This window comes from Anopheles merus, chromosome X (genome assembly GCF_017562075.2).
Source record: "Anopheles merus strain MAF chromosome X, AmerM5.1, whole genome shotgun sequence".
Lineage (NCBI taxonomy): Eukaryota > Metazoa > Arthropoda > Insecta > Diptera > Culicidae > Anopheles > Anopheles merus.
This window is the reverse complement of record NC_054081.1, coordinates 19,385,992-19,405,040: the sequence shown is the minus strand read 5'-3', so window position 1 is coordinate 19,405,040 and position 19,049 is coordinate 19,385,992. Positions and strand designations below refer to the sequence as shown.

The 19,049-nt window shown below is 42.0% G+C and overlaps 3 protein-coding genes across 4 annotated transcripts; 1 reads left to right on the top strand and 2 right to left on the bottom strand.

Annotated features, from left to right (window-relative positions):
* Positions 1 to 940: 940 nt before the first annotated feature.
* LOC121596312 (protein LST8 homolog) lies at positions 941 to 2,562 on the bottom strand. 2 transcript variants are annotated; one of them, XM_041921156.1, is made up of 3 exons: positions 2,356 to 2,562; positions 2,090 to 2,240; positions 941 to 1,999 (listed from the first exon to the last, which is right to left on the bottom strand). In XM_041921156.1, the coding sequence occupies exons 2-3, from the start codon at positions 2,204 to 2,206 to the stop codon at positions 1,118 to 1,120; spliced, it is 999 nt and encodes a 332-aa protein (XP_041777090.1). In that variant the 5' UTR covers positions 2,207 to 2,240; positions 2,356 to 2,562; the 3' UTR covers positions 941 to 1,117. The 2 variants fall into 2 exon arrangements, with proteins under 2 accessions (XP_041777090.1, XP_041777081.1); XM_041921147.1 differs by having other exon boundaries at positions 2,090 to 2,235.
* Positions 2,563 to 4,329: 1,767 nt separating this feature from the next.
* Positions 4,330 to 6,443, top strand: LOC121596319. The gene is made up of 4 exons (XM_041921169.1): positions 4,330 to 4,766; positions 4,828 to 4,859; positions 5,829 to 6,069; positions 6,137 to 6,443. The coding sequence occupies exons 1-4, from the start codon at positions 4,763 to 4,765 to the stop codon at positions 6,262 to 6,264; spliced, it is 405 nt and encodes a 134-aa protein (XP_041777103.1). The 5' UTR covers positions 4,330 to 4,762; the 3' UTR covers positions 6,265 to 6,443.
* Positions 6,444 to 6,455: 12 nt separating this feature from the next.
* LOC121596305 (putative nuclease HARBI1) lies at positions 6,456 to 11,020 on the bottom strand. The gene is made up of 3 exons (XM_041921133.1): positions 10,607 to 11,020; positions 10,464 to 10,541; positions 6,456 to 7,538 (listed from the first exon to the last, which is right to left on the bottom strand). Exons 1-3 carry the CDS (start codon positions 10,976 to 10,978, stop codon positions 6,792 to 6,794), a joined length of 1,197 nt encoding a protein of 398 aa, XP_041777067.1. The 5' UTR covers positions 10,979 to 11,020; the 3' UTR covers positions 6,456 to 6,791.
* Between the last annotated feature and the right edge of the window lie 8,029 nt (positions 11,021 to 19,049).

Here is a 19,049-nt window from a genome sequence, read left to right as displayed (position 1 = left end):
TCATCCCGAAAGGCGCTATACACTAGTGGTGGGAGCTCGGAATGGGACCTACCCGATTCCGATTCCGTGATCGAAATCAATTCCGGATCGGATTTCGATTCCGGAATCAGAATCGCTTCCGGAATCGGAATTGACCTGGGAATCGCAATTTGCCCCGGTAACGGATTCACCATTGACTCCAGAAATGGGATTAGCTCCGGAATGAGAATCAGTTCTTGAATTGAAATAAAAAGTTTTAGAAGCGAAATCAGTCCGGAAATCTCCATGAGAATGAATCCTTTACAAGTAAATTTTGATTCTTTGCGGATATCAATACGTAGCATCATTGGACCCAAACGCCTATTCTTATGGATACGCAAAAACCAACTCCGTTTCGAAGCCGAAGCCGAGATTTCGGAGTCGGTTTCAGAGTCGAACCAATTCTGGATCCGATTCCGATAACGGAAACTGATTCCGGACCTACTATCTGAAATCGATTCCAGAAAACTTCGGAGCTAGCCGGAATCGTTTCTGTCAAAAGCTTCATTTTTCCCATCACTACTATACACGTAAAAATATAGTATGTTTTACAGTATAACCTTGCTTCACTTGTTTAGTTGGGTGATTCACTAGTTGGCAGCTGCAATGGTTGAACTGAAACCAGAAAGAAACACTGGCATGGTAGTCATCGAGTAATTAAGCAAAGACATTGCGATGCATTCCTTTTCGTATCACTAAGATTAGTGAATACTATTTTCCTGTGTCGTTTTTACTCATCACATTCACCGTGGGGCAAACAACACAAAGAACTCACACAGTTGGCACGCAATCGCATTCCAATCAGTGGAGTCATACCGTGTATTTTGTAATCGCGTTTAATTTGTTCGTTCGGGCTCGATCTGCGTAAATTGTCAATCGTAATGACTGATTGGCAGTGAGAGGTTTAAAAAAACAAAGCAAATCTTTTGCATTTTCACTTTATTTTTTTATTGTTTTCCTAAACTATCTATGTAATTATTTGCTTTGCATGGCACAACATGCATTTTAAGGGAACGGGAGCGAGTTAATATTATTTGGTTTATTATATACAACGAGAAAAAATACGAAGGAAAAGGATGCTCCAGCCCCACCCCCGAACCTAGTGGGTGGAGGATAGCCCCGTGCCGGTGACGTCGGTTGTGCTGATGGGCACTGGCTCATCCCGGAACGCTAGCGCGGTAACCGCCTTCAGATGTCCAGTGTACTCGCGCTCAACCGTCTTGGTGTCGATGCGCCACAGCCGGGCCAGACTATCCGATGAGGCAGTGAACAGGTACTTTGAGTCGTTGTTGAACGCAGCGTCCCACATCCAGTACCGCTCGATGCGCAGTTCCGCGTGCAATGTCCACGTGTCGGTGCGGTATACACGTGCCGTGCCGTCGCCCGAGCACGTCACTAGATAGTTAGAGTCCGGGCTGAACTTGCATCGCAGTCCATACTTGTCGTGCGCCTGTATCTTCAGCTTCGCCTCGGACCGGGTCAGCTGCGTCTCCTGGTCGGACAAACCGGACCAGCTCGTCAGCGTCCAGATGAAGCAGCTGCCCTTGTTGTTGATTGCCGCCATGTACATACCGTTCGGGCTGACAGCCACGTCCAGTATCGAGCACTCCACCTCGGGCAGCAGGTGGTCGTGCTGGTCGGACTTAACGTCCCACAGGTAGATACCTCCGCCCTGGTGCGCCATCAGCAGCTCCACCTGGTTCGGCAGTAGGCAGACCGCGTAGACCGGGCTCTGGCAGTCAAAGATACGCTTGCAGGCCGGACTGGGAGAATTCATGTCCCAGATGCGCACCTTACCGTCCTCGCCCCCAGTAAACATCCACTTACCGTCCTCCTGGAACCCAACGCTCGTCACGTTTTTCGTCACGCCCTCGAAGTTGACGTTCGGATAGTTCGAGTTAAGATCGTACAGCCGGATGTGTTGGTAACCGCACGCCACCAGCATGTTGCGCTTTGGTGAAATCTCTAGCGCGTTCACTTGCTGTGTGCAAAAGGTGGTGGAGAGGGAGGGAGGGGGTGGCAATGAAAATGAAATGAAATAATTGCAAAGTAGTCCAGCTACGCTACCTACCGAGTCTACATGCTGCATGTTTCGTATACATTGGCTTGTGTACGGGTGCCATACCCGTATCGTGTGGTCGTAGCTGCCGGTCACCAAAATCGGCTCATTGATCAAATCACCCGTCATACTGGAGTTGAACAGTTCGGCAAATCGTTCTAAGCTTGTTGATAGTGCGTTTGAGTGGAAGTAGAAGAATATTCGGACATGAAATTTTCGCTCCGTGTAGTTTGCGCGTCACCCAAAACTACATCCTTGCGGAAATCCGCACTACCAACCAGTTCCTTTTCCTTAGTTTCGTTTTCGAATGCGGGGTTGGAATATTTCCCGAAAAACTCGAAAACAGGAGCGGTCTATTCTTCTTTGTTTGTTTCGCGTAATACGGACGACACACGAGGCGTAAATTTCTGGCGTAAACAGAATTTCGCACAATGTATGCGGTTTACGAGCGGCGGCGAGCTGACAGGGCCAGAAATAAGGAAAATCTGGGATAAAAGCAAGGTGTATTTAAAAATATCAGGTGGTGGACTCTAGTGTATTTTGACAATTCGTCACTTGACGTAAGGTCCCCAGGATTCAAACTTTGTTTACATTTATTTAATTTGTTCATTTGATTTATATAGGGTAACTGTACCAGTTTTCGGCACGCTAGTGCAGCAGTTTCACAAAAACTGCTCACAAATAAACATTTTTTATTATTTTTCATGAAAGTGATGTTATTCTGGTTGATAAACTATCATAATATGTTACACTATTTTTTTATTTGCCGGATCAAAGCCCTTTTTCATAAATATTCGTAAAAATGCAAACATTGCTTTTGTTCCTATTTTCGGCAGTTTGTTCCTATTTTCGGCAGGTTGTGTTCCTATTTTCGGCTGCGCGAATACGGGTCAGAAAATGTTATTTTCTATGTAAATATGTACAAAAAAATGTTTAAAGCAATTTTACACTCTTACTTTCCTAATACTGATGTTAAAGAGCACTTTAATTAATAATTTTATGTTGCTTGTTTTGGCCCGTTTTGACAGCCATTTTGATGCGACGTTTAAACAGAGCAGCCATTGACAGTTGATGGTCATAGCGTACGGTGCGAATTGGCTTACAAATATTTATTTTTCTCTTAAGTTAGTGCATTGTTTGTCGTAAAATTGGTGATATTTGGTACAAGAAAGGTCATATTATGTGTCGATATACGCATTGTAGTGTTCTGATCAATTTTTAAAGAAATATTCAGCCAAATCCAAGGTGTGTTATTGGTCCGAGTTTCGGCAGGAGCCCACAACATTGAGCTGTCAAAAATGAACATTTACTGTGTACCTATTTTCGGCAGCATTTAAAGTGAAAAATAACCTGTTTATCGTGATTTTAAAATTCCGAACAAGTTAGAATAAATTAAATAAGCATAAAATCTTTAATACACACCACTTTTTCATTATTTTACTGTTCTGATTCTCTTAATCACAAAACCTGCCGAACCATTGGCTGACAGCAAAGCTGTCGAAAAAAAGCACAATTTATTTGATATTTTGAAAAATACGTAATGAAATGGTGTGAAACTTCGTATGTGAATATCAAATAATTACACTTTCACTACAAAATTGTGTTTTGTGAAATTTTTTACCACATTTGTGCAGAATTTCACGCTTTTAGCTACCATGCCGAAAATAGGTATACTGCCGAAAACTGGTACAGTTACCCTACCCCATTTTTTTGATTAAATATTCCTTAAAAATATATTTTGGACTTATTGAGTTCTTATTAACATTAAAACATCGATTAAAGTGTGTTATTTTGTGTTATTCTATGAATTTATTCTATAATTCATTGTGTTTTCGACATTTTTGATGATAAAAACTAAGAAATCGTATTTTTTTTTCAATTTTCACATTAATTCAACATTATCTACGAACCGCATGGACAATCTACGTGAGATTAGAACTCTTACTCACATGATTTTAAATTTCGTGCTTAAACAAATCATCAAATATTTTGTTAATATATCTCATTTTTTCGATTTAATCAATAGACACACAAAAATGCACATAATAACAAAGAAATCTATTCTATTTGCTAAGCTTTGTGTGCGGAAACCAATGGTTAACGGTTTTAAAATGACGTAAAGTCCCTCAACTATGGCGACCCCCCAAAGACCCTTATACACCACCTGATATTCTTAATCCACCTTGGGTAAAAGTAACTCAGCCCTCTACGTTAGGGCTTGGTACTTGTTCCGACGCAGTGTATCGCAACGCATTGCGTGACGCAAGCTGGTATCTGTTCGCTGCGTTCTGCATGGATGTGTCAACACATTTTACAAAGAAAAACATTAACAAACAGCAATAATGCCTATTATTTAAAGGCTTTACAACTGATTATAATGTTAAATAAAAACTGTAAAATCCTTTCCAGTTGTACCCAAAACAGTGCAAAGCATGTTTACGTTTTTTGCATACAGGCGGTCCCCGAGATACATGGTACCTCTTAGGCCGCAAATACACGACGCGCGTTTTCCGCGCCCGCGTTCAAACGCGTATAACAGTAGAACAGTTCCGCAGAGATGTCCACCATGAACATTTCTGCGTTTCCGCGGTAGCGCGTTCGAATGACATTTCATCATTGTTTACATTTTGGCCGGTAAAACGTTGTTTGTTGTATTTGCGTGAAATTTACGATAAAAACACAAAAATGGGTAATAAAGGAGTGATAGAATGTATATTTGAAGATATATAACCCCAGTTTTCTATTTTTAGATTATATGCCGGACAAAAAAAAGAGGAAGAAGGTATGTATACAAATACAGTATGAATTTTTCGATGACGAAAAACCACCGCTTGATTACGCTGTATGCTATTGTATGTTGATCATCTGGAAGCGATTGAGATCGATCTAGACGGGGAAAAAGACGGCAAAGTGTACGATTGCGAGGTTTTGCGAGCCAAGATTGGTTTACAATCACCAAAATGTGATACAGCACGGGTTCATCGCTAATCGTTTCCCATGATATGTTCTCAAGCAGCTTCATTAGGGCTTGTGGCATCTACTCCAGCGAACCGAGATAGCCACGTCTGTGTTGTTGGTACTTGCGACCCGTCATATCACCATGGTCGCGTATAATTTTTTATTTGTCCTCCGCCGGCATGTATTTCATTAGCGCAGAATCAAACAATTTTGATTTTTCCACATGCACGCCCGCAAGAGCGATTACCACTACCTTGCTCCAAGCTACACTCATTGGTCACAGTGGCTTTCGAACACCTTTTGAGGAAAATTAGCATTTAACTGGTATAAGCCTAACTTAAACTTTGCGAAAACTTTTCATCACTGCCTAGTTTGATCCTGCAATGGATCTACCAGGCGAATATATACTTCATTAAAAATTTCCTTACTAGAAGAGCTTAGGTCTTACCTTGGCAAAGAGGCCTTGCCTTAAGATACGTGATGGTTTTATTTATGCTCATTGATGGTTGTATGTTTCAAAGTTATCATTTTTATCTTTTTATCTTTTGTTAGCATGAATGTTGACTTTTATAACTCTTGTAGGTTATACTGTTTAAACTGCTCCTGCATTGGCGTGCTATGTATAAATAGTTTCAACTGTTAAATGTTTGATTATCTTTACCTACGCTGCGCTTTTATTGTGTTTGAGAAATGATTTCTTATTTATGCAGATATGCTACAATACTTTCCAATGCGTCGTAAAATACAATCATAACTGAACCAACATTTTCTTGCAAAAATATTTTCTTTTCAGAACATCCATATGAGTGAGGAAATTACTCTTGTGTTTGTAGACCTTGTGTTCCGGCATGAAGCCATTTGGAACCGGAAACACAAGGATTACAAAGATATTAATCGTCGGAACGACGATTGGTGCAGCATAGCTGACCAAGTGGGATTGCCAGTCAATGTGTTGAAGGACAAGTGGGCATCACTCCAGTCTACATATAGAAAGTGCCGATCAACATACAACAAGAGTCTGGTAACTGGTTCTGGTATGAACTATCAGAAAGTAACTTAGCAGAGCTATAAAAACTTATTTTATTATTTTATTATTTATAGGAGCTGATGAAGTTGACAACCCCACTTGGTTTGCCTATAGTGCGATGCGGTTTCTCGATGGAACAACCGATTGTGGTAAAACGTTGAATACCGTAAGTAAATATATACATTCGGTCCGCGTTGGTTGAACTTTGATATCATCTCAATAATTTTATTTGTGTTTTTGTATGGAAAAAGCACAAGTTTAATAGTTGACATGCAATCTAAGTTCTATCAGCGAGTTCAAACTATTTATGTTTTATTTTATGTCTATGGTTATATTATTCTATAAGCTCTTCACATCATTTAAACGAACGTATTACCGATAGTATATGGTAAAAAAGATAATAAAACTAATAATATTGTTTTCCACAAATTTTACAAATGTATTCAAGCGCATTGTATGCTACAAGCTATCCGAAATTAGAAAAACTATTAAATATTTAGCGCTTTCTTTTGATTTACTGATTGTTTATTTGAAAGAGAGGTGAACGAGATGAGTTGCGAGATAAGACTTACATTTATTACTGTACAAATTCAACTTATACATTAAATGGTAGTAGTGCAATAATCCTTACTTTATGTAAGCAGAGTAAGTTCGTAGTATTAGTGTTCGGCAAGGATTGTCACAAATATAAATTTATTAATTTTATTAATTTCATTAATTTTCCTATTTTCAATTATTTACTAAATAATTTGCCATATGCATCCGAATTTCCATCATATTGAAATTGGGCCGTGATCTATTTGCATTAAATCTAAGCTTATTTGGATTGTCGTCTTGCCTATATATAAATTGGTTGGCATCTTGATTCCTAGTATTTTCATCCCGTCGTATAAAATTATGCAAATATATAGTGGCCATTATCACCTTTTTAGCGTTTTCCTCACTAAGCTCGATAGGCTTTCTCAACACCCGAAACCTGCCACTATGGATTCCGTAGGCCATTTCAACAGGACGCCTGGCAATCGAGTGTCGCATATTAAAAATGCGCTGGACTGATCCTCTTTCCGTTAAACCACTGAACGGTCTAAGGCAGTAATGCGTCAACGGAAAAGCCTTATCTCCTAAAAACATATACGGTACAAGGATGCGGGATGCTTGGTATAACGGTGCAGGGCTTGGAATACCACACTCGTTTCTTTCTAGTTTTTTGTAGAGTACAGAATTTCTAAAGACTCCTCCGTCTGATATTCTACCTTTAGAGCCAACATCTGCATATATAAAATTACTGTTAGAATCTACCACACCTAAAAATACAACACTAAAAAACCTTCTATAGTTAAAATAGTCAGTTCCGCTATGCGGTGGAGCTTTTATCATAACATGTTTGCCGTCAATCGCCCCGAGTGTATGGGGAAAATTCCACTTTTCTTCAAAGCCCTGCACAATTTTCATCCATTCGTCCGAATTGGTGGGTAACTGTGAAAAGAAGAAGAGATAGATTTTTTTTTTAAACAGGAACAAAAAAATCATATTCTTATTTAGATATTATTATTTATATTATTATACATATTATTCGTTCAGCTAACACACCTAGAAATAGAGGTATTGGACGAGGCTATTACCCCATTTCCTGCTCCACCGTCACCGCTGCCATCACCGTCCTACAGTGCCTCGCCGCTTCCAGAACCGTACGATGGTGGGTCGCCGGTTGCTGAACCGTCCCGTGGTAGGTCCAACTACTCGGGACCGTACGATGGTAGGTCGCCGGTAGCTGGACCGTCCCGTGGTAGGACGAACTACTCGGGACCGTACGATGGTGGGTCGCCGGTAGCTGGACCGTCCCGTGGTAGAACGCAGCGCACAGGAATGTCCCGTGCTACATCACCGAGGTCCCGATCGCCTCCACGCTACCCTACTCCTCCTCGCCCAACAACTCCACCAGCTCGAACGTTGCGTAACAGGCAAAGACGTTGGCAAGAGGCCAACTTAGCCTATAATGAGGATGTGTTGCAGGTGATCAAAACGATTGGATCGGCAACTAACAATCTAATCGATCGTTTGAATGCACCACCGGATGACTTAGATTCGATATGCAACATCGTTCGTAGCTGGTCGCCTGATCGGCAAGAGGAGTTTACTGCGACGATGTTGAGTAGGGTAGCAGAGATTCAACAGGAGAGATTTGAGGCTCGTCAAGGACGCCGAGCACAATAAAGGGAAAGGCAGAAGCAGAGAGTAGCGGTAAATCATATCGATAGCTGCCAAACAGTTTTGCTAGGAAATACATAACTTGCTTATAATATTGTTTTCGGCAGATCTCTAAGAATGCTACCAGGATGCAAACGCTCTGGAAGTGTTTGAGCAACGCATAATCTAGAGGAGAAGAATGAACCGCGATCATCCTGACGGTGGCGAAGGCTGGAATTATAAGCATGTGGGCATGTGAAAAGAATGCCGGACTCATGCCTCACCAAGAAAGTCTTCGACAGCGACCTCCTGCTTACCACGAGGCGCAGGCGTGCGCAGCATTCTCGCTGGCTAGATTAAGTGAAGCGAGACCTGAGGGAGATCGGGTGTCTGCATGGATGGGAGGCTGCAGCCAGGGACCGAGGATCCTGGAGAATTGTTGTTGACTGGGCCATGTCACGTCGACTTTCTCTATCGTAAGCAGGCCAACAAGAGAGAGACAGAGAGAGTGAACGAGAGATAGTAAGGAGAGAGATAGAGAGAGAGAGAGACAGAGAGAGTGAACGAGAGATAGTAAGGAGAGAGAGAGAGGGAGGGAGAGAAAGAGAGAGAGAGGGAGAGATAGAGAGAGAGAGAGAGAGAGAGAGAGAGAGAGAGAGAGAGAGGGGGGGGGGGGGGTGAGTGGTGGGGGTAAGATCATTTAGTAGAAAAGTTGGAAACCACAAAATAAGCTGTGAAATGATGAAATGTAAATGTGATAAAAATGTGATATGGAATAAATGAGATATATGTTAACATGTTAATGAAAAGCACAAGCACGCAGTACATGCATGTTTCAGCTGACACTTAGCATATACATTCATTCTGTGATGTTAACACCAAAAAAATAGCGAAAATAAAACTATAATTCTGTTATGCATCCTAACCGATATTCTTCTTCATTATTTACTTAATACATGTAAATAGTCTATGCATATCTCATACAATAATGGGTTCATTACCAGGGACTTAATTGAATAGTTCTATCTTCCGGGACTCGTTTAATTTGAGGCTTGAATCCATAAGGCTTATTTTACGGTTCTTTTATGGTATACTATTGATCTAGAAAATAAAATTCAGTAGAATCAGTAGAAAACTGATATGCTATAGTAGGTAACTTAGGTAGGAGGAGATTAAAAATGTAAAAAGTAGCACCAGATGAAAATAACAGCTTCACACAATTTTCGCAACAATCAGGTTAAAGAACCAAGGAAAGCCAATCAAAATACTTTTTTTGGATTCAATTATACTATCACCGTCATATTATAACCAAACACAAAAAGAGTAGGACGCAATCAGGATGCAAGAGGAAGTGTTTAAGGCTAACTGATAGTCAATTGTTGAAAGCGATATGCAGAAAAGAAATCATCAGGTTACCTACAGACCATGGATCTAATGAAAGACTTAGCGAAGAAACATTATATAAACATAGGACAAATTAATACAACGGAACAGCGGAAAGGAAATAGTAATATTTACAGTTAACTGAACTATAGGCGAGCTACAAATTAATAGCTGCTATCATTGAATCCGTCCGTAGCGGTAGTGTACGTCCCAAGACTCATATTATTTTTTTAGTGTTTTTTTTTACGGTCTAGATGGTTGTTAAATTTATTTACCGTGGAGTTGTATGATAAAGCACATGAAATGTGTTGCCATCTGTTGGTCTAGGCGTGTTACTATGCTCATCACTGTCACCGTTGGTGATGAGACTTTTTCCACCCATTATTAACTAACATTACTAAGCCTATTAACGCAACTGTACACGGATACGGTGGACGAATACCCTAGACCAGGGGTCTCCAAACTACGGCCCGCGGGCCGCATGCGGCCCTCAAGCGCCTTTAATGCGGCCCGCGAGGACTGGGTTAAAGTTAAATTAAATAGCTTTCTTTTCTAACAGATTATTTTCTTTACTTCTGAAAGATGACAATCAAGATTCAATAAAAGAAAGCTGCCGAAATTTGATATATTTCAATAATATTTTCTTATTAAAACGAGATTTGAACTTCCACTCATTCTAAAGGTAGCGTCAAAATGGCCCTCAACAAGATTGATTGTGAAGCAATGCGGCCCGCGAACTGAAAAGTTTGGAGACCCCTGCCCTAGACCATTATAGCTGGCAATGGAAAGCAACTAATATAGAAAATAAGATGATGCTCCTTTGTTTCTTACCTTCACATAGTTTCTTAAAACTTCAACAAGGCAATCACATACTTGAGGTACGAATTTAGAAATCGCTTGGGCAGAAATCTAAAAACAAATATAGGTTAATGAGTTATTTTGAAACGTTTGAAAACCTAAAAAAATATTCTTACCCGAAAAGCGTATTCAAGCGACTTGTATTGGTCTCCCGTAGCCAAATATCGTAATGTCACAATAAGCATGTCCCTTGGTGACAAACTTGGGCGCATATTGGTATCCATTTTTTTAATTTTTGGCGTAATTTGCTCAAGCAGATAGTTAAAATCATTTCTGGATAACCTCATAAAATTTATAATGGTGGTATCCAATTCTTCCTCCATAATGGTGTTAACCAACCGACTAGCTTGATAGTTTCTTTCCAGAAGCATGGGGCGCGCCCATTCTCTGGTTTGTGGAGGTTGTCGAAGAGACACCATATGTAACTTAATGAAAGTGGACCACGCATTTGTAAGCCGCAAGGTGGCCACTTTTTGTTCACGGTTCATAACGCTGTAATTTTTCACAATGAAATTAGAAGTAGCAACACAACAAACTCAAACCAAACACAGCGCTCTTTTCAAACAGTGTAAATAAACACATCGACATGGGTTGACATTTTATTGACACATATACAGGTTGACATAATTGACACTTGAGTTATACGCGTTTGAACGCGGGCGCGGAAAACGCGCGTCGTGTATTTGCGGCCTTATACGCGGATTCAGAGATACGCGGTTTCCTAAATTTGACAGTTCTTTGAGCAAATTGTACTGATTTGACACATCTATTGTAAAATGCCAAATAATTTCTGTTTTGATCGGATGTTAAAAACTATTTCAAAAGGTTTGAAACTGTTATTTCATTCAGAATCATATCAAATAATTGATTAAGTGGCTAAAACCACCCCCTAGTTGCAAATTTACACGAAAATTAGTGATATTTTGGCTAGAAATCACGAGATTCGACTTACGCGGAAATTCGAGATACGCGGTTTTTTACGGCCGTTTTCGGTCCCCATTAACCGTGTAACTCGGGGACCGCCTGTATTGTATACTGACCCGCACACACCTGTTTTGCAGAAATTACGCAATTATTTTCTCTACATTTATTTTGTTTTGTTTATAAAATTATTTAGTAGTCCAATTACAAGCAAAATTGCGCCCGAAACAATTTAACGTAAAAAAAATATCGATTTTCACCCGATATGGTTAAATTATTTTGACAGACGCATCACGTCGTGCGTCGGAATAGAAATTTTTCTACTTTGACGCTGCGTCGGGCGTCGTTAACGCACGCGTCTGTCAAATCCCATACATTTTGGCAAAATCGCAACGCATTGCGTCGGAACAAGTACCGCTCTCTTAGGCCCGTGTCTGTGCTCCATCGGATGCGATTTTATCGGAAGGCCTGTCAAAATTTTATATGGGATTTGACAGATAACGTCGGACGTGCGATTTCGTCGTACGACGGAATCAAAAAAAATTGATTTCGTCGGACGCCGCATCCGATTTTATCGGTCAAACTAAATGTGTGGTGTTTTGTAGGAACAATCTCAACTTAATTTTTCATAATCGTTATATTATTAAAATCATCCAAATAATCGCAATATTATACGAAAAAGCGTTTGACAGCACGTGCGATAAAATCGCATGCGATGGAGCACAGACACGGGCCTTACGCGGTAAAAGTAACCCGGCGCTCTAGCACCAATCGAACACGACATCGAACATGAAAAATGTATGGGATTTGACATGTTTGTCTTGTTTGTTTGTTTGTGTCTGACAGTGCACCCCCGACAGACAAAGAGAACGAAATTTTCAGGCGAGGGGTAGGTAGAAACATGCGGTGGGGGCCCGGCCCAAGATCGGATCCGAAGTCCGTTGTTTTGGGCTCGAAATTAAAAATGGCGGATGGAGCGCTACCACGGAGAGAATGCGCTCTCTTGCTTGCCTCTAAAATACACGAGGCGCTCTCGCTGTAAAGAACGCTCGCTCGCGCTGTTTCATCATACCCCTTCCTTCCCGTTTCTTTCGGCTTGCGCTGCGCTGAGCTGGTACCCCCTCCCACTTGATTCCAGCGAATTGTGCTGTGCTGGACTGACACCCCCTCCCGCTCGTTTTTTTCGTATCACGCTGTGCGCTTCCCTTCATTCGGACTTGGTGCACCCGAATTAAAACAAAAACTTCAACACATTAAACTTGGTTTATATTTTATCACTTTTATTGCAAATAAAGGGGCATTTTCCCAAATAGCTTCACACAATCTTGCCACAAAATCACACTTCTTCTTCTTCTTTTGGCTCAACAACCGTTGCCAGTCAAGGCCTGCCCTGTACCACACTACTTGTGGGTTTTGGCTTTCAGTGACTTATTGATCCCCCCATAGCAGGATAGTCAGTCCTACGTATGGCGGCACGGTCCATTTGGGGCTTGAATCCATGACGGGCATGTTGTTAAGTCGTACGAGTTGACGACTGTACTACGAGACCGGCTATAAAATCACACACATTATTTATATTAAAAAATCATCTTATTTAAAATAGCCGTCTAACTGCGTGGATCCCGTTGTTGGTATTCATTACAGCAAAAAAAAATGAAATGAAGCAGCGCAAATCACACATTTAAGATAAATGATGAAAGATAAGCGCAGCTTCATTTCAATGTGCACAACACTTAGCGAATCTTCGATCGCCCGGGACTTAGGCTAACACGCGCGCGGCCTTTCACGGCGAACGCTCGAGCTGAACTGGCGATTTCGTGTGGTGGCAAGAAAGGGAGCGCACAGAAGAACACTCGCTGCACTAGTGCGAGCGAGACACCGATACCCGCATGCCGCTGCGAGAAAACCAAACTGAGCGCGCAGGCTGAAAGTGAACGCATACATTTACACATGTGTAATTGTGTGAGTGCAAAAACTGTGTAGAAACCAAAACACGCTCGCGCCTCCGCGTAATTCCGCGTATTTCCAACCGTCTCCCCATGCTTCTACATGCCCCACGCCTGAAAGTCGCACACTTTTTCATTCTCATTGCTAGTAGGGCCTCCATATGATTATATGGGTTTGTTCGAGTCGGATGTCGTGTTCGATTGGTGCCAGAGCGCAGCCTAAGGCTCAGCCCTCTACGTTACGCTAGCGTTACCGTCCTAATAGACATACAGCGACAAAAAGTAGCTCAATTTTGCAAACATATCTCCGAATCCGCGTATAAGAGGTACCGTGTATCTCGGGGACCGCCTGTATATGACATGTATTTATTGTCTATGAAATCTACGTTTCTGGTCATTTTTAATCATAATTACATTTAGTTTAAAGGCTAAAGGGTGATGAATTAGGTTAATAAATAAATTTACACAATGATTATAATTTCAATATCATAGTTCTACCAATATGCCAAGGCTTAGAAATGTATAAGTATTTTAATATTTAAATTATTTTAAAAGTAGTTATTAAAATTGCTATAACATTACTTAATATCAAAAATAGTAAGGTAATAGCCAAATAAATATTTTTTTTTATTTTAATGTATTATCAATGATCAATGATTGCTGAACATTCATAAGGTTTGGATTATTAGACATTATTTTCTATTAATTTGCTCATCTACGACGGTTAAAACAGGCGTTCAAATAACGTGCTTGGGTTTGAGATAAACAGGCGTTACGCGTAACGCTAGCGTAACGGATAACCATCCAAATAGACATACAGCGCCAACGTCGCGCGCTACAAAAAGTAGCTCAATTTTGCAAACAGAGCTACTCGTCACGCGCGACAATTTTGATTCATCCGAAATAATCGAATTATCTAGTTTTTTACAAGCCAGATTAATGCCAAACACAAAAAATTAGATTTGAACACATTTTAACCTATTTTTGTGTGTTTTAAAATATAAAACAAGTTGGATGACTGAGTCAAATGAGCTACTTTGATCTACACAGAGTGAAATTTTGAGCTTTTTTTCGTCGCGCGCGACGTTGTCGCTGTATGTCTAATTGAACGGTAAAAGTAAGGCTCAGCCTTCTACGTTACATAGGAGAAGCGTTACATGCCTTGAAACATTCCCAAGCAAAATTTTTATTCTAGTTTTGTTATCCATGCGACCGACCAGAGTCTATTTTTCAAATAAAAAATATTTAAAACTGCGATGAAAATAAAAGTTTTATGTTTTAAGATTAACCAATATCAAGGAAATTTAATTCTGAAACACAAGTAATATAAATAGAATTAGAATTATCCGGCACTACAACCGCTTTGCGGTCTTGGCCTGCCTCAGGAGTGTCCGAAACCGCTCACAGTCTCGCGCCTTCGTCTGCCAGTCCGTTATCCCGGCCTTAATGGCGGACGCCTCCACGCCATCTTGCCACCTCAATTTGGGCCTACCACGCCTCCTCTGTCCTTGTGGACGGCCTAAAAAAACTTTACGGGCTGGGTCGTCCGTTTCCATGCGTATAACATGGCCAGCCCACCGGAGCCTGGCGAGCTTTATACGCTGTACGACAGTGAGGTCGCCGTACATCTCGTATAGCTCGTCATTATAGCGGCTCCTCCATTGTCCTTCCACACATACGGGGCCAAGTATCCTTCTGAGCATCTTCCTCTCGAACACGGCTAAGAGGGTTTCGTCAGATTTGGACAGTGTCCATGTCTCAGAGGCGTATGTGAGTACTGGTACTATATAGGTACTATATAGTCCCAGCTTCGTCCGTCGCGACAGGTTCTTTGAGGTGAACTTATTTTTCAGGCTGTAGAATGACCGGTTGGCAGCCAGCATCCTTGCGCGCAACTCAGCTTCCATGCTGTTGTCGTTGCTGACCTTTGACCCAAGATAGGTGAATTGTGGGACGACTTCAAAAGTGCGTTCACCTATCTGCACGTCACGCCTACGTAGATTCTGATTTGTTGGTGGGCCCGCTGATGTTGCCACCATCAGTTTGGTCTTTGCCTCGTTTATCTGCAATCCGAGGCTCTCTGCCGCCTGCTCGATCCCTTGGTAGGCTTCTGCTACATAGGAGAGCCGCAGACCAATGATGTCTATATCATCAGCGTATGCCAGGATCTGGGTTGACTTATAGAAGATGGTTCCCGTAGTCTCCACCCTCGAGTCACGGATGGCCCTCTCTAGCGCCAGGTTGAATAAGAGACAAGCAAGCCCGTCCCCCTGGCGCAGACCCTTGGTGGTAGCAAAAGGTCCTGAGAGTTTTCCATCCACCCTCACCTGGCATGTGACGTTGGTCATAGTCATTCTAACTAGCCTTATCAGTTTGGCCGGGATTCCAAAAGAGCTCATAGCGTCATAAAGTTTTACCCTGGCTATACTATCATATGCGGCTTTGAAGTCAATGAAGAGATGGTATGTGTCGTGTCTGTATTCAGCCATCTTCTCCAAGATCTGCCGCATGGTGAAGATCTGATCAGTGGTAGATTTTCCGTTTCGGAATCCTCTTTGATAGTTTCCGACTATCTCTTCGACGTGCGGGACAAGGCGATCCTGAAGGATCAGGGAGAATATTTTATAGGCGGTATTCAACACCGTAATACCCCTGTAGTTGTTGCAGTCCAACCTATCTCCCTTCTTGTATATGGGGTAGATGATGCCGAGATTCCAATCACAAGGCATCGATTCGCTATCCCACACCTCAGTAACAATTTGATGAATCTCGTTTTCTAGTCGTGCACCTCCATTCTTGACCAGTTCGGCTGCAATTCCGTCGGTTCCGGGTGCCTTGTTATTTTTCAGCCGACGGATAGCCTTTCGTGTTTCTTCTATGCTAGGTGGCAGTAGCATGTCACCATCTGCCAGTGGCGCTTCTAGCTGTTCGCTAAACTGGTCATTGAGTAGTTCATCAAAGTACTGAGCCCACCGCGAGAGGACCTCTGGCTGGTTACTGACCAGATCTCCATCCTTGTTGCGACAGCAGGTTACCTTAGGTACAACGTTGTTTCGGTGACCTGCTATCGCTTGGTAAAACTTTCGTGTCGGTCCGTACGCCTCTCTGGTTTGCTCGAGTTCCCGCATGTTTTGCTCTTCCAAAGCATGCTTCTTGGAGCGGTGAACTCTTTTCTCTTCGCGTCTGAGCCGTGAATATTCCTCTGCGCATGCCCGCGTTCTATGCCGTTGCTGCATTGCTCGGTATGCAGTATTCTTACGTTCGGTCACTTCCCAAATAGCCAGCTCGTACTTTATAGCTGATTTAGGGCTGTTTAACGAAAAATCGTTCCGATGTCGTACTTTGTGGCTGATTAAGAGATAGACGGTACTTTGTGGAACTATGGAGCTTTTTAACAGGCACATGGTACTCTTTGGAACTTTGCGGCTGATTAGCACTATGTGTAGGGTTCATGATAGAACTTTAAGGCTTGTTAAGAGTGTGTATCGAACTTGGTGGAACTTTATAGCTTTTTAATGCATGGCATCGGTACAAGGTGGATCTTGTCAAAGTGTCAAAGAGAGACGCCGTCAATCATCTCATTGCTGCTGTACAAGTTAGATAAGTTAATTAAAGAAGGAATATTGAGTGAAGTGATTGTGAATTATCAGTAAATTGTGTAAAATTTTGTGTAATTCATCAATACAAAAGTTTTAAAAATATACATATGTGTTTAAACGAAACAAATCTGGTTGTTTATTTCATCGATGACGCTTGCTTGAAAATAAAACACACAGAAAAATAATCCCTGGAATCGTGGCATAAGGAAGCTGCTTAGGCGCTGTTTGAAAGACCCACATAGAACTTTGATGCTGTTTATCTACTGCAAAAGGCGAATTAGAGCAGCGATCTTTAGCGTGCCAAAATGAGCTGCTTAAGCAATTCTGGCTATTTGGGTTGTCTGCATTCATCGTCGAACCAGCCAGATTTGGTGTTGCCACGACGTGGTGGGAGTATATTTCTTGCACAGTTTATTATTTTTGTTTTTAGAGCGTTCCACCTCTCGCTCGTAGTTTCATAACTGTTTTCTGGTAGTAGAGACTCGTCTAAAGCGGCTTTGAATTCCTGTTGGACAGTAATGTCCCTTAGAGAGTCCGTGTTGAGCCGAGGCTGCGTGTTTTCTCCACCCCCATTGGCGCGGGGGCGGGCGATTCTACAACGTATCACTAAGCCAACCAAGTAGTGATCGGAATCGATATTGGCTCCTCGATATGTTCTGACATTTAACAGACTCGACTTTCGTCGGCGGCTTATTAACACGTGGTCGATCTGGTTGAAGGATTCGCCATCCGGGTGCGCCCACGTCATTTTGTGGATGTCCCTCCGCGCAAATTTGGTACTTCCTACAACCAGATTGTTCACTGCGGCGAACTGGACCAATCTACTACCATTATCGTTACTGTGCTCATGCAGACTGTGACAGCCAGTGTATTGGCGGTACATTGGCTCCCTACCGACTTTTGCGTTGAAGTCCCCCAGGATGATTTTGAGGTCATGCCTGGGGCACGCATCTACGATTCTAGCGAGGCGGCCGTAAAAAAGGTCCTTCTCCTCTTCCTCTTTACCTGCGGTAGGGGCGTGAACGTTTATGAGGCTTATATTGAAGAATTTGCCTCGCATGCGCAGGGTGCATAGCCTATCGTTTATAGCCTTGAAATCCATGATTGCGGGTTTCAACCGGGGACCTACGGCGAAACCCGTTCCGAGCACGCGGTGGCGGTCGTGGCAGCTGTAGTAAATGTCGTAGCAATGCTTACCACGCCTGTTCTGCACACCGTTCCCTAGCCACCGAATCTCTTGTAGAGCTACGAGGTCCATGCTCAGTGTGGCTAGGGCGTCATCAAGTTTTTTCAAGGCTCCGGCTTCGCTTAGAGTGCGTACGTTCCATGAGCCCATTTTTAGAGTAGTCCGGGGGCATTGCGTAGGGTCGATATCGTTGAATCCGTTTCGTAACTTCCTGTTGCTTTCCGTAGTCGATTGTTCCATGGGACTGGGTGACTGGCCCCGCGCCCACGTGACCGTTTTGTTTAGCGTCGGGTTGCCCCCCGACGTTCAGGCAACCGGTTTCCCGGGATACCCACCCCCCTCCTGGTTCGCCATATGCCACCATCCGCCCAAGGGGTTGGGTCAAGCCCGTGTACCCAAGCTTGGATATGTGATGACACATGTTACCACTCTGCACGACGAGGACGTGTCGGAATAGGAGTTGGATGAGAGAGCCTGTATTATCCCTCAAAGGGGCTTCGGATCCCATCCCATTACAGAGCAAGTAATATACATAGTTTATGAAAAAAAGTCAACAGAAGTTCATAAAAACTCTTGAAGTCTTAAATTGGAGTACCATTTCCAAAAGTAGAAAATAAAAAATATGTAAAATATATTTAATTAGGTTAAATATATGACATGTATTTATTGTCTATGAAATCTACGTTTCTGGCCAATTTAAATCATAATTACATTTAGTTTAAAGGCACTATTATAAGGGCGATGAATTAGGTTAATAAATAAATTTGCACATTGATTATAATTTTAATATCATAGTTTTACCCCAACAGTGGGCTAAGAAATGTTTAAGCATTTTAATATTTTAATCGTTTTAAAAGTAATTATTAAATTAAATAACATTAATAAATATCAAATATAGTAAGGTAAT

What these genes read in the sequence shown, in the direction of transcription:
- LOC121596319 (XM_041921169.1), top strand. An exon ending in ACAAAAAAAAGAGGAAGAAG is followed by an intron (nt 4,860 to 5,828) that starts GTATGTATACAA and finishes TTTTCTTTTCAG; the next exon opens with AACATCCATATGAGTGAGGA. An exon ending in GAGTCTGGTAACTGGTTCTG is followed by an intron (nt 6,070 to 6,136) that starts GTATGAACTATC and finishes TATTATTTATAG; the next exon opens with GAGCTGATGAAGTTGACAAC.
- LOC121596312 (XM_041921156.1), bottom strand. Translation starts at nt 2,206, where the DNA reads ATGACGGGTGATTTGATCAATGAGCCGATTTTGGTGACCGGCAGCTAC. An exon ending in ACATGCAGCATGTAGACTCG is followed by an intron (nt 2,000 to 2,089) that starts GTAGGTAGCGTA and finishes TTTTGCACACAG; the next exon opens with CAAGTGAACGCGCTAGAGAT.
- LOC121596305 (XM_041921133.1), bottom strand. Translation starts at nt 10,978, where the DNA reads ATGAACCGTGAACAAAAAGTGGCCACCTTGCGGCTTACAAATGCGTGG. An exon ending in CGCTTGAATACGCTTTTCGG is followed by an intron (nt 10,542 to 10,606) that starts GTAAGAATATTT and finishes ATTTGTTTTTAG; the next exon opens with ATTTCTGCCCAAGCGATTTC. An exon ending in TTTTAAGAAACTATGTGAAG is followed by an intron (nt 7,539 to 10,463) that starts GTAAGAAACAAA and finishes TTCTTTTCACAG; the next exon opens with TTACCCACCAATTCGGACGA.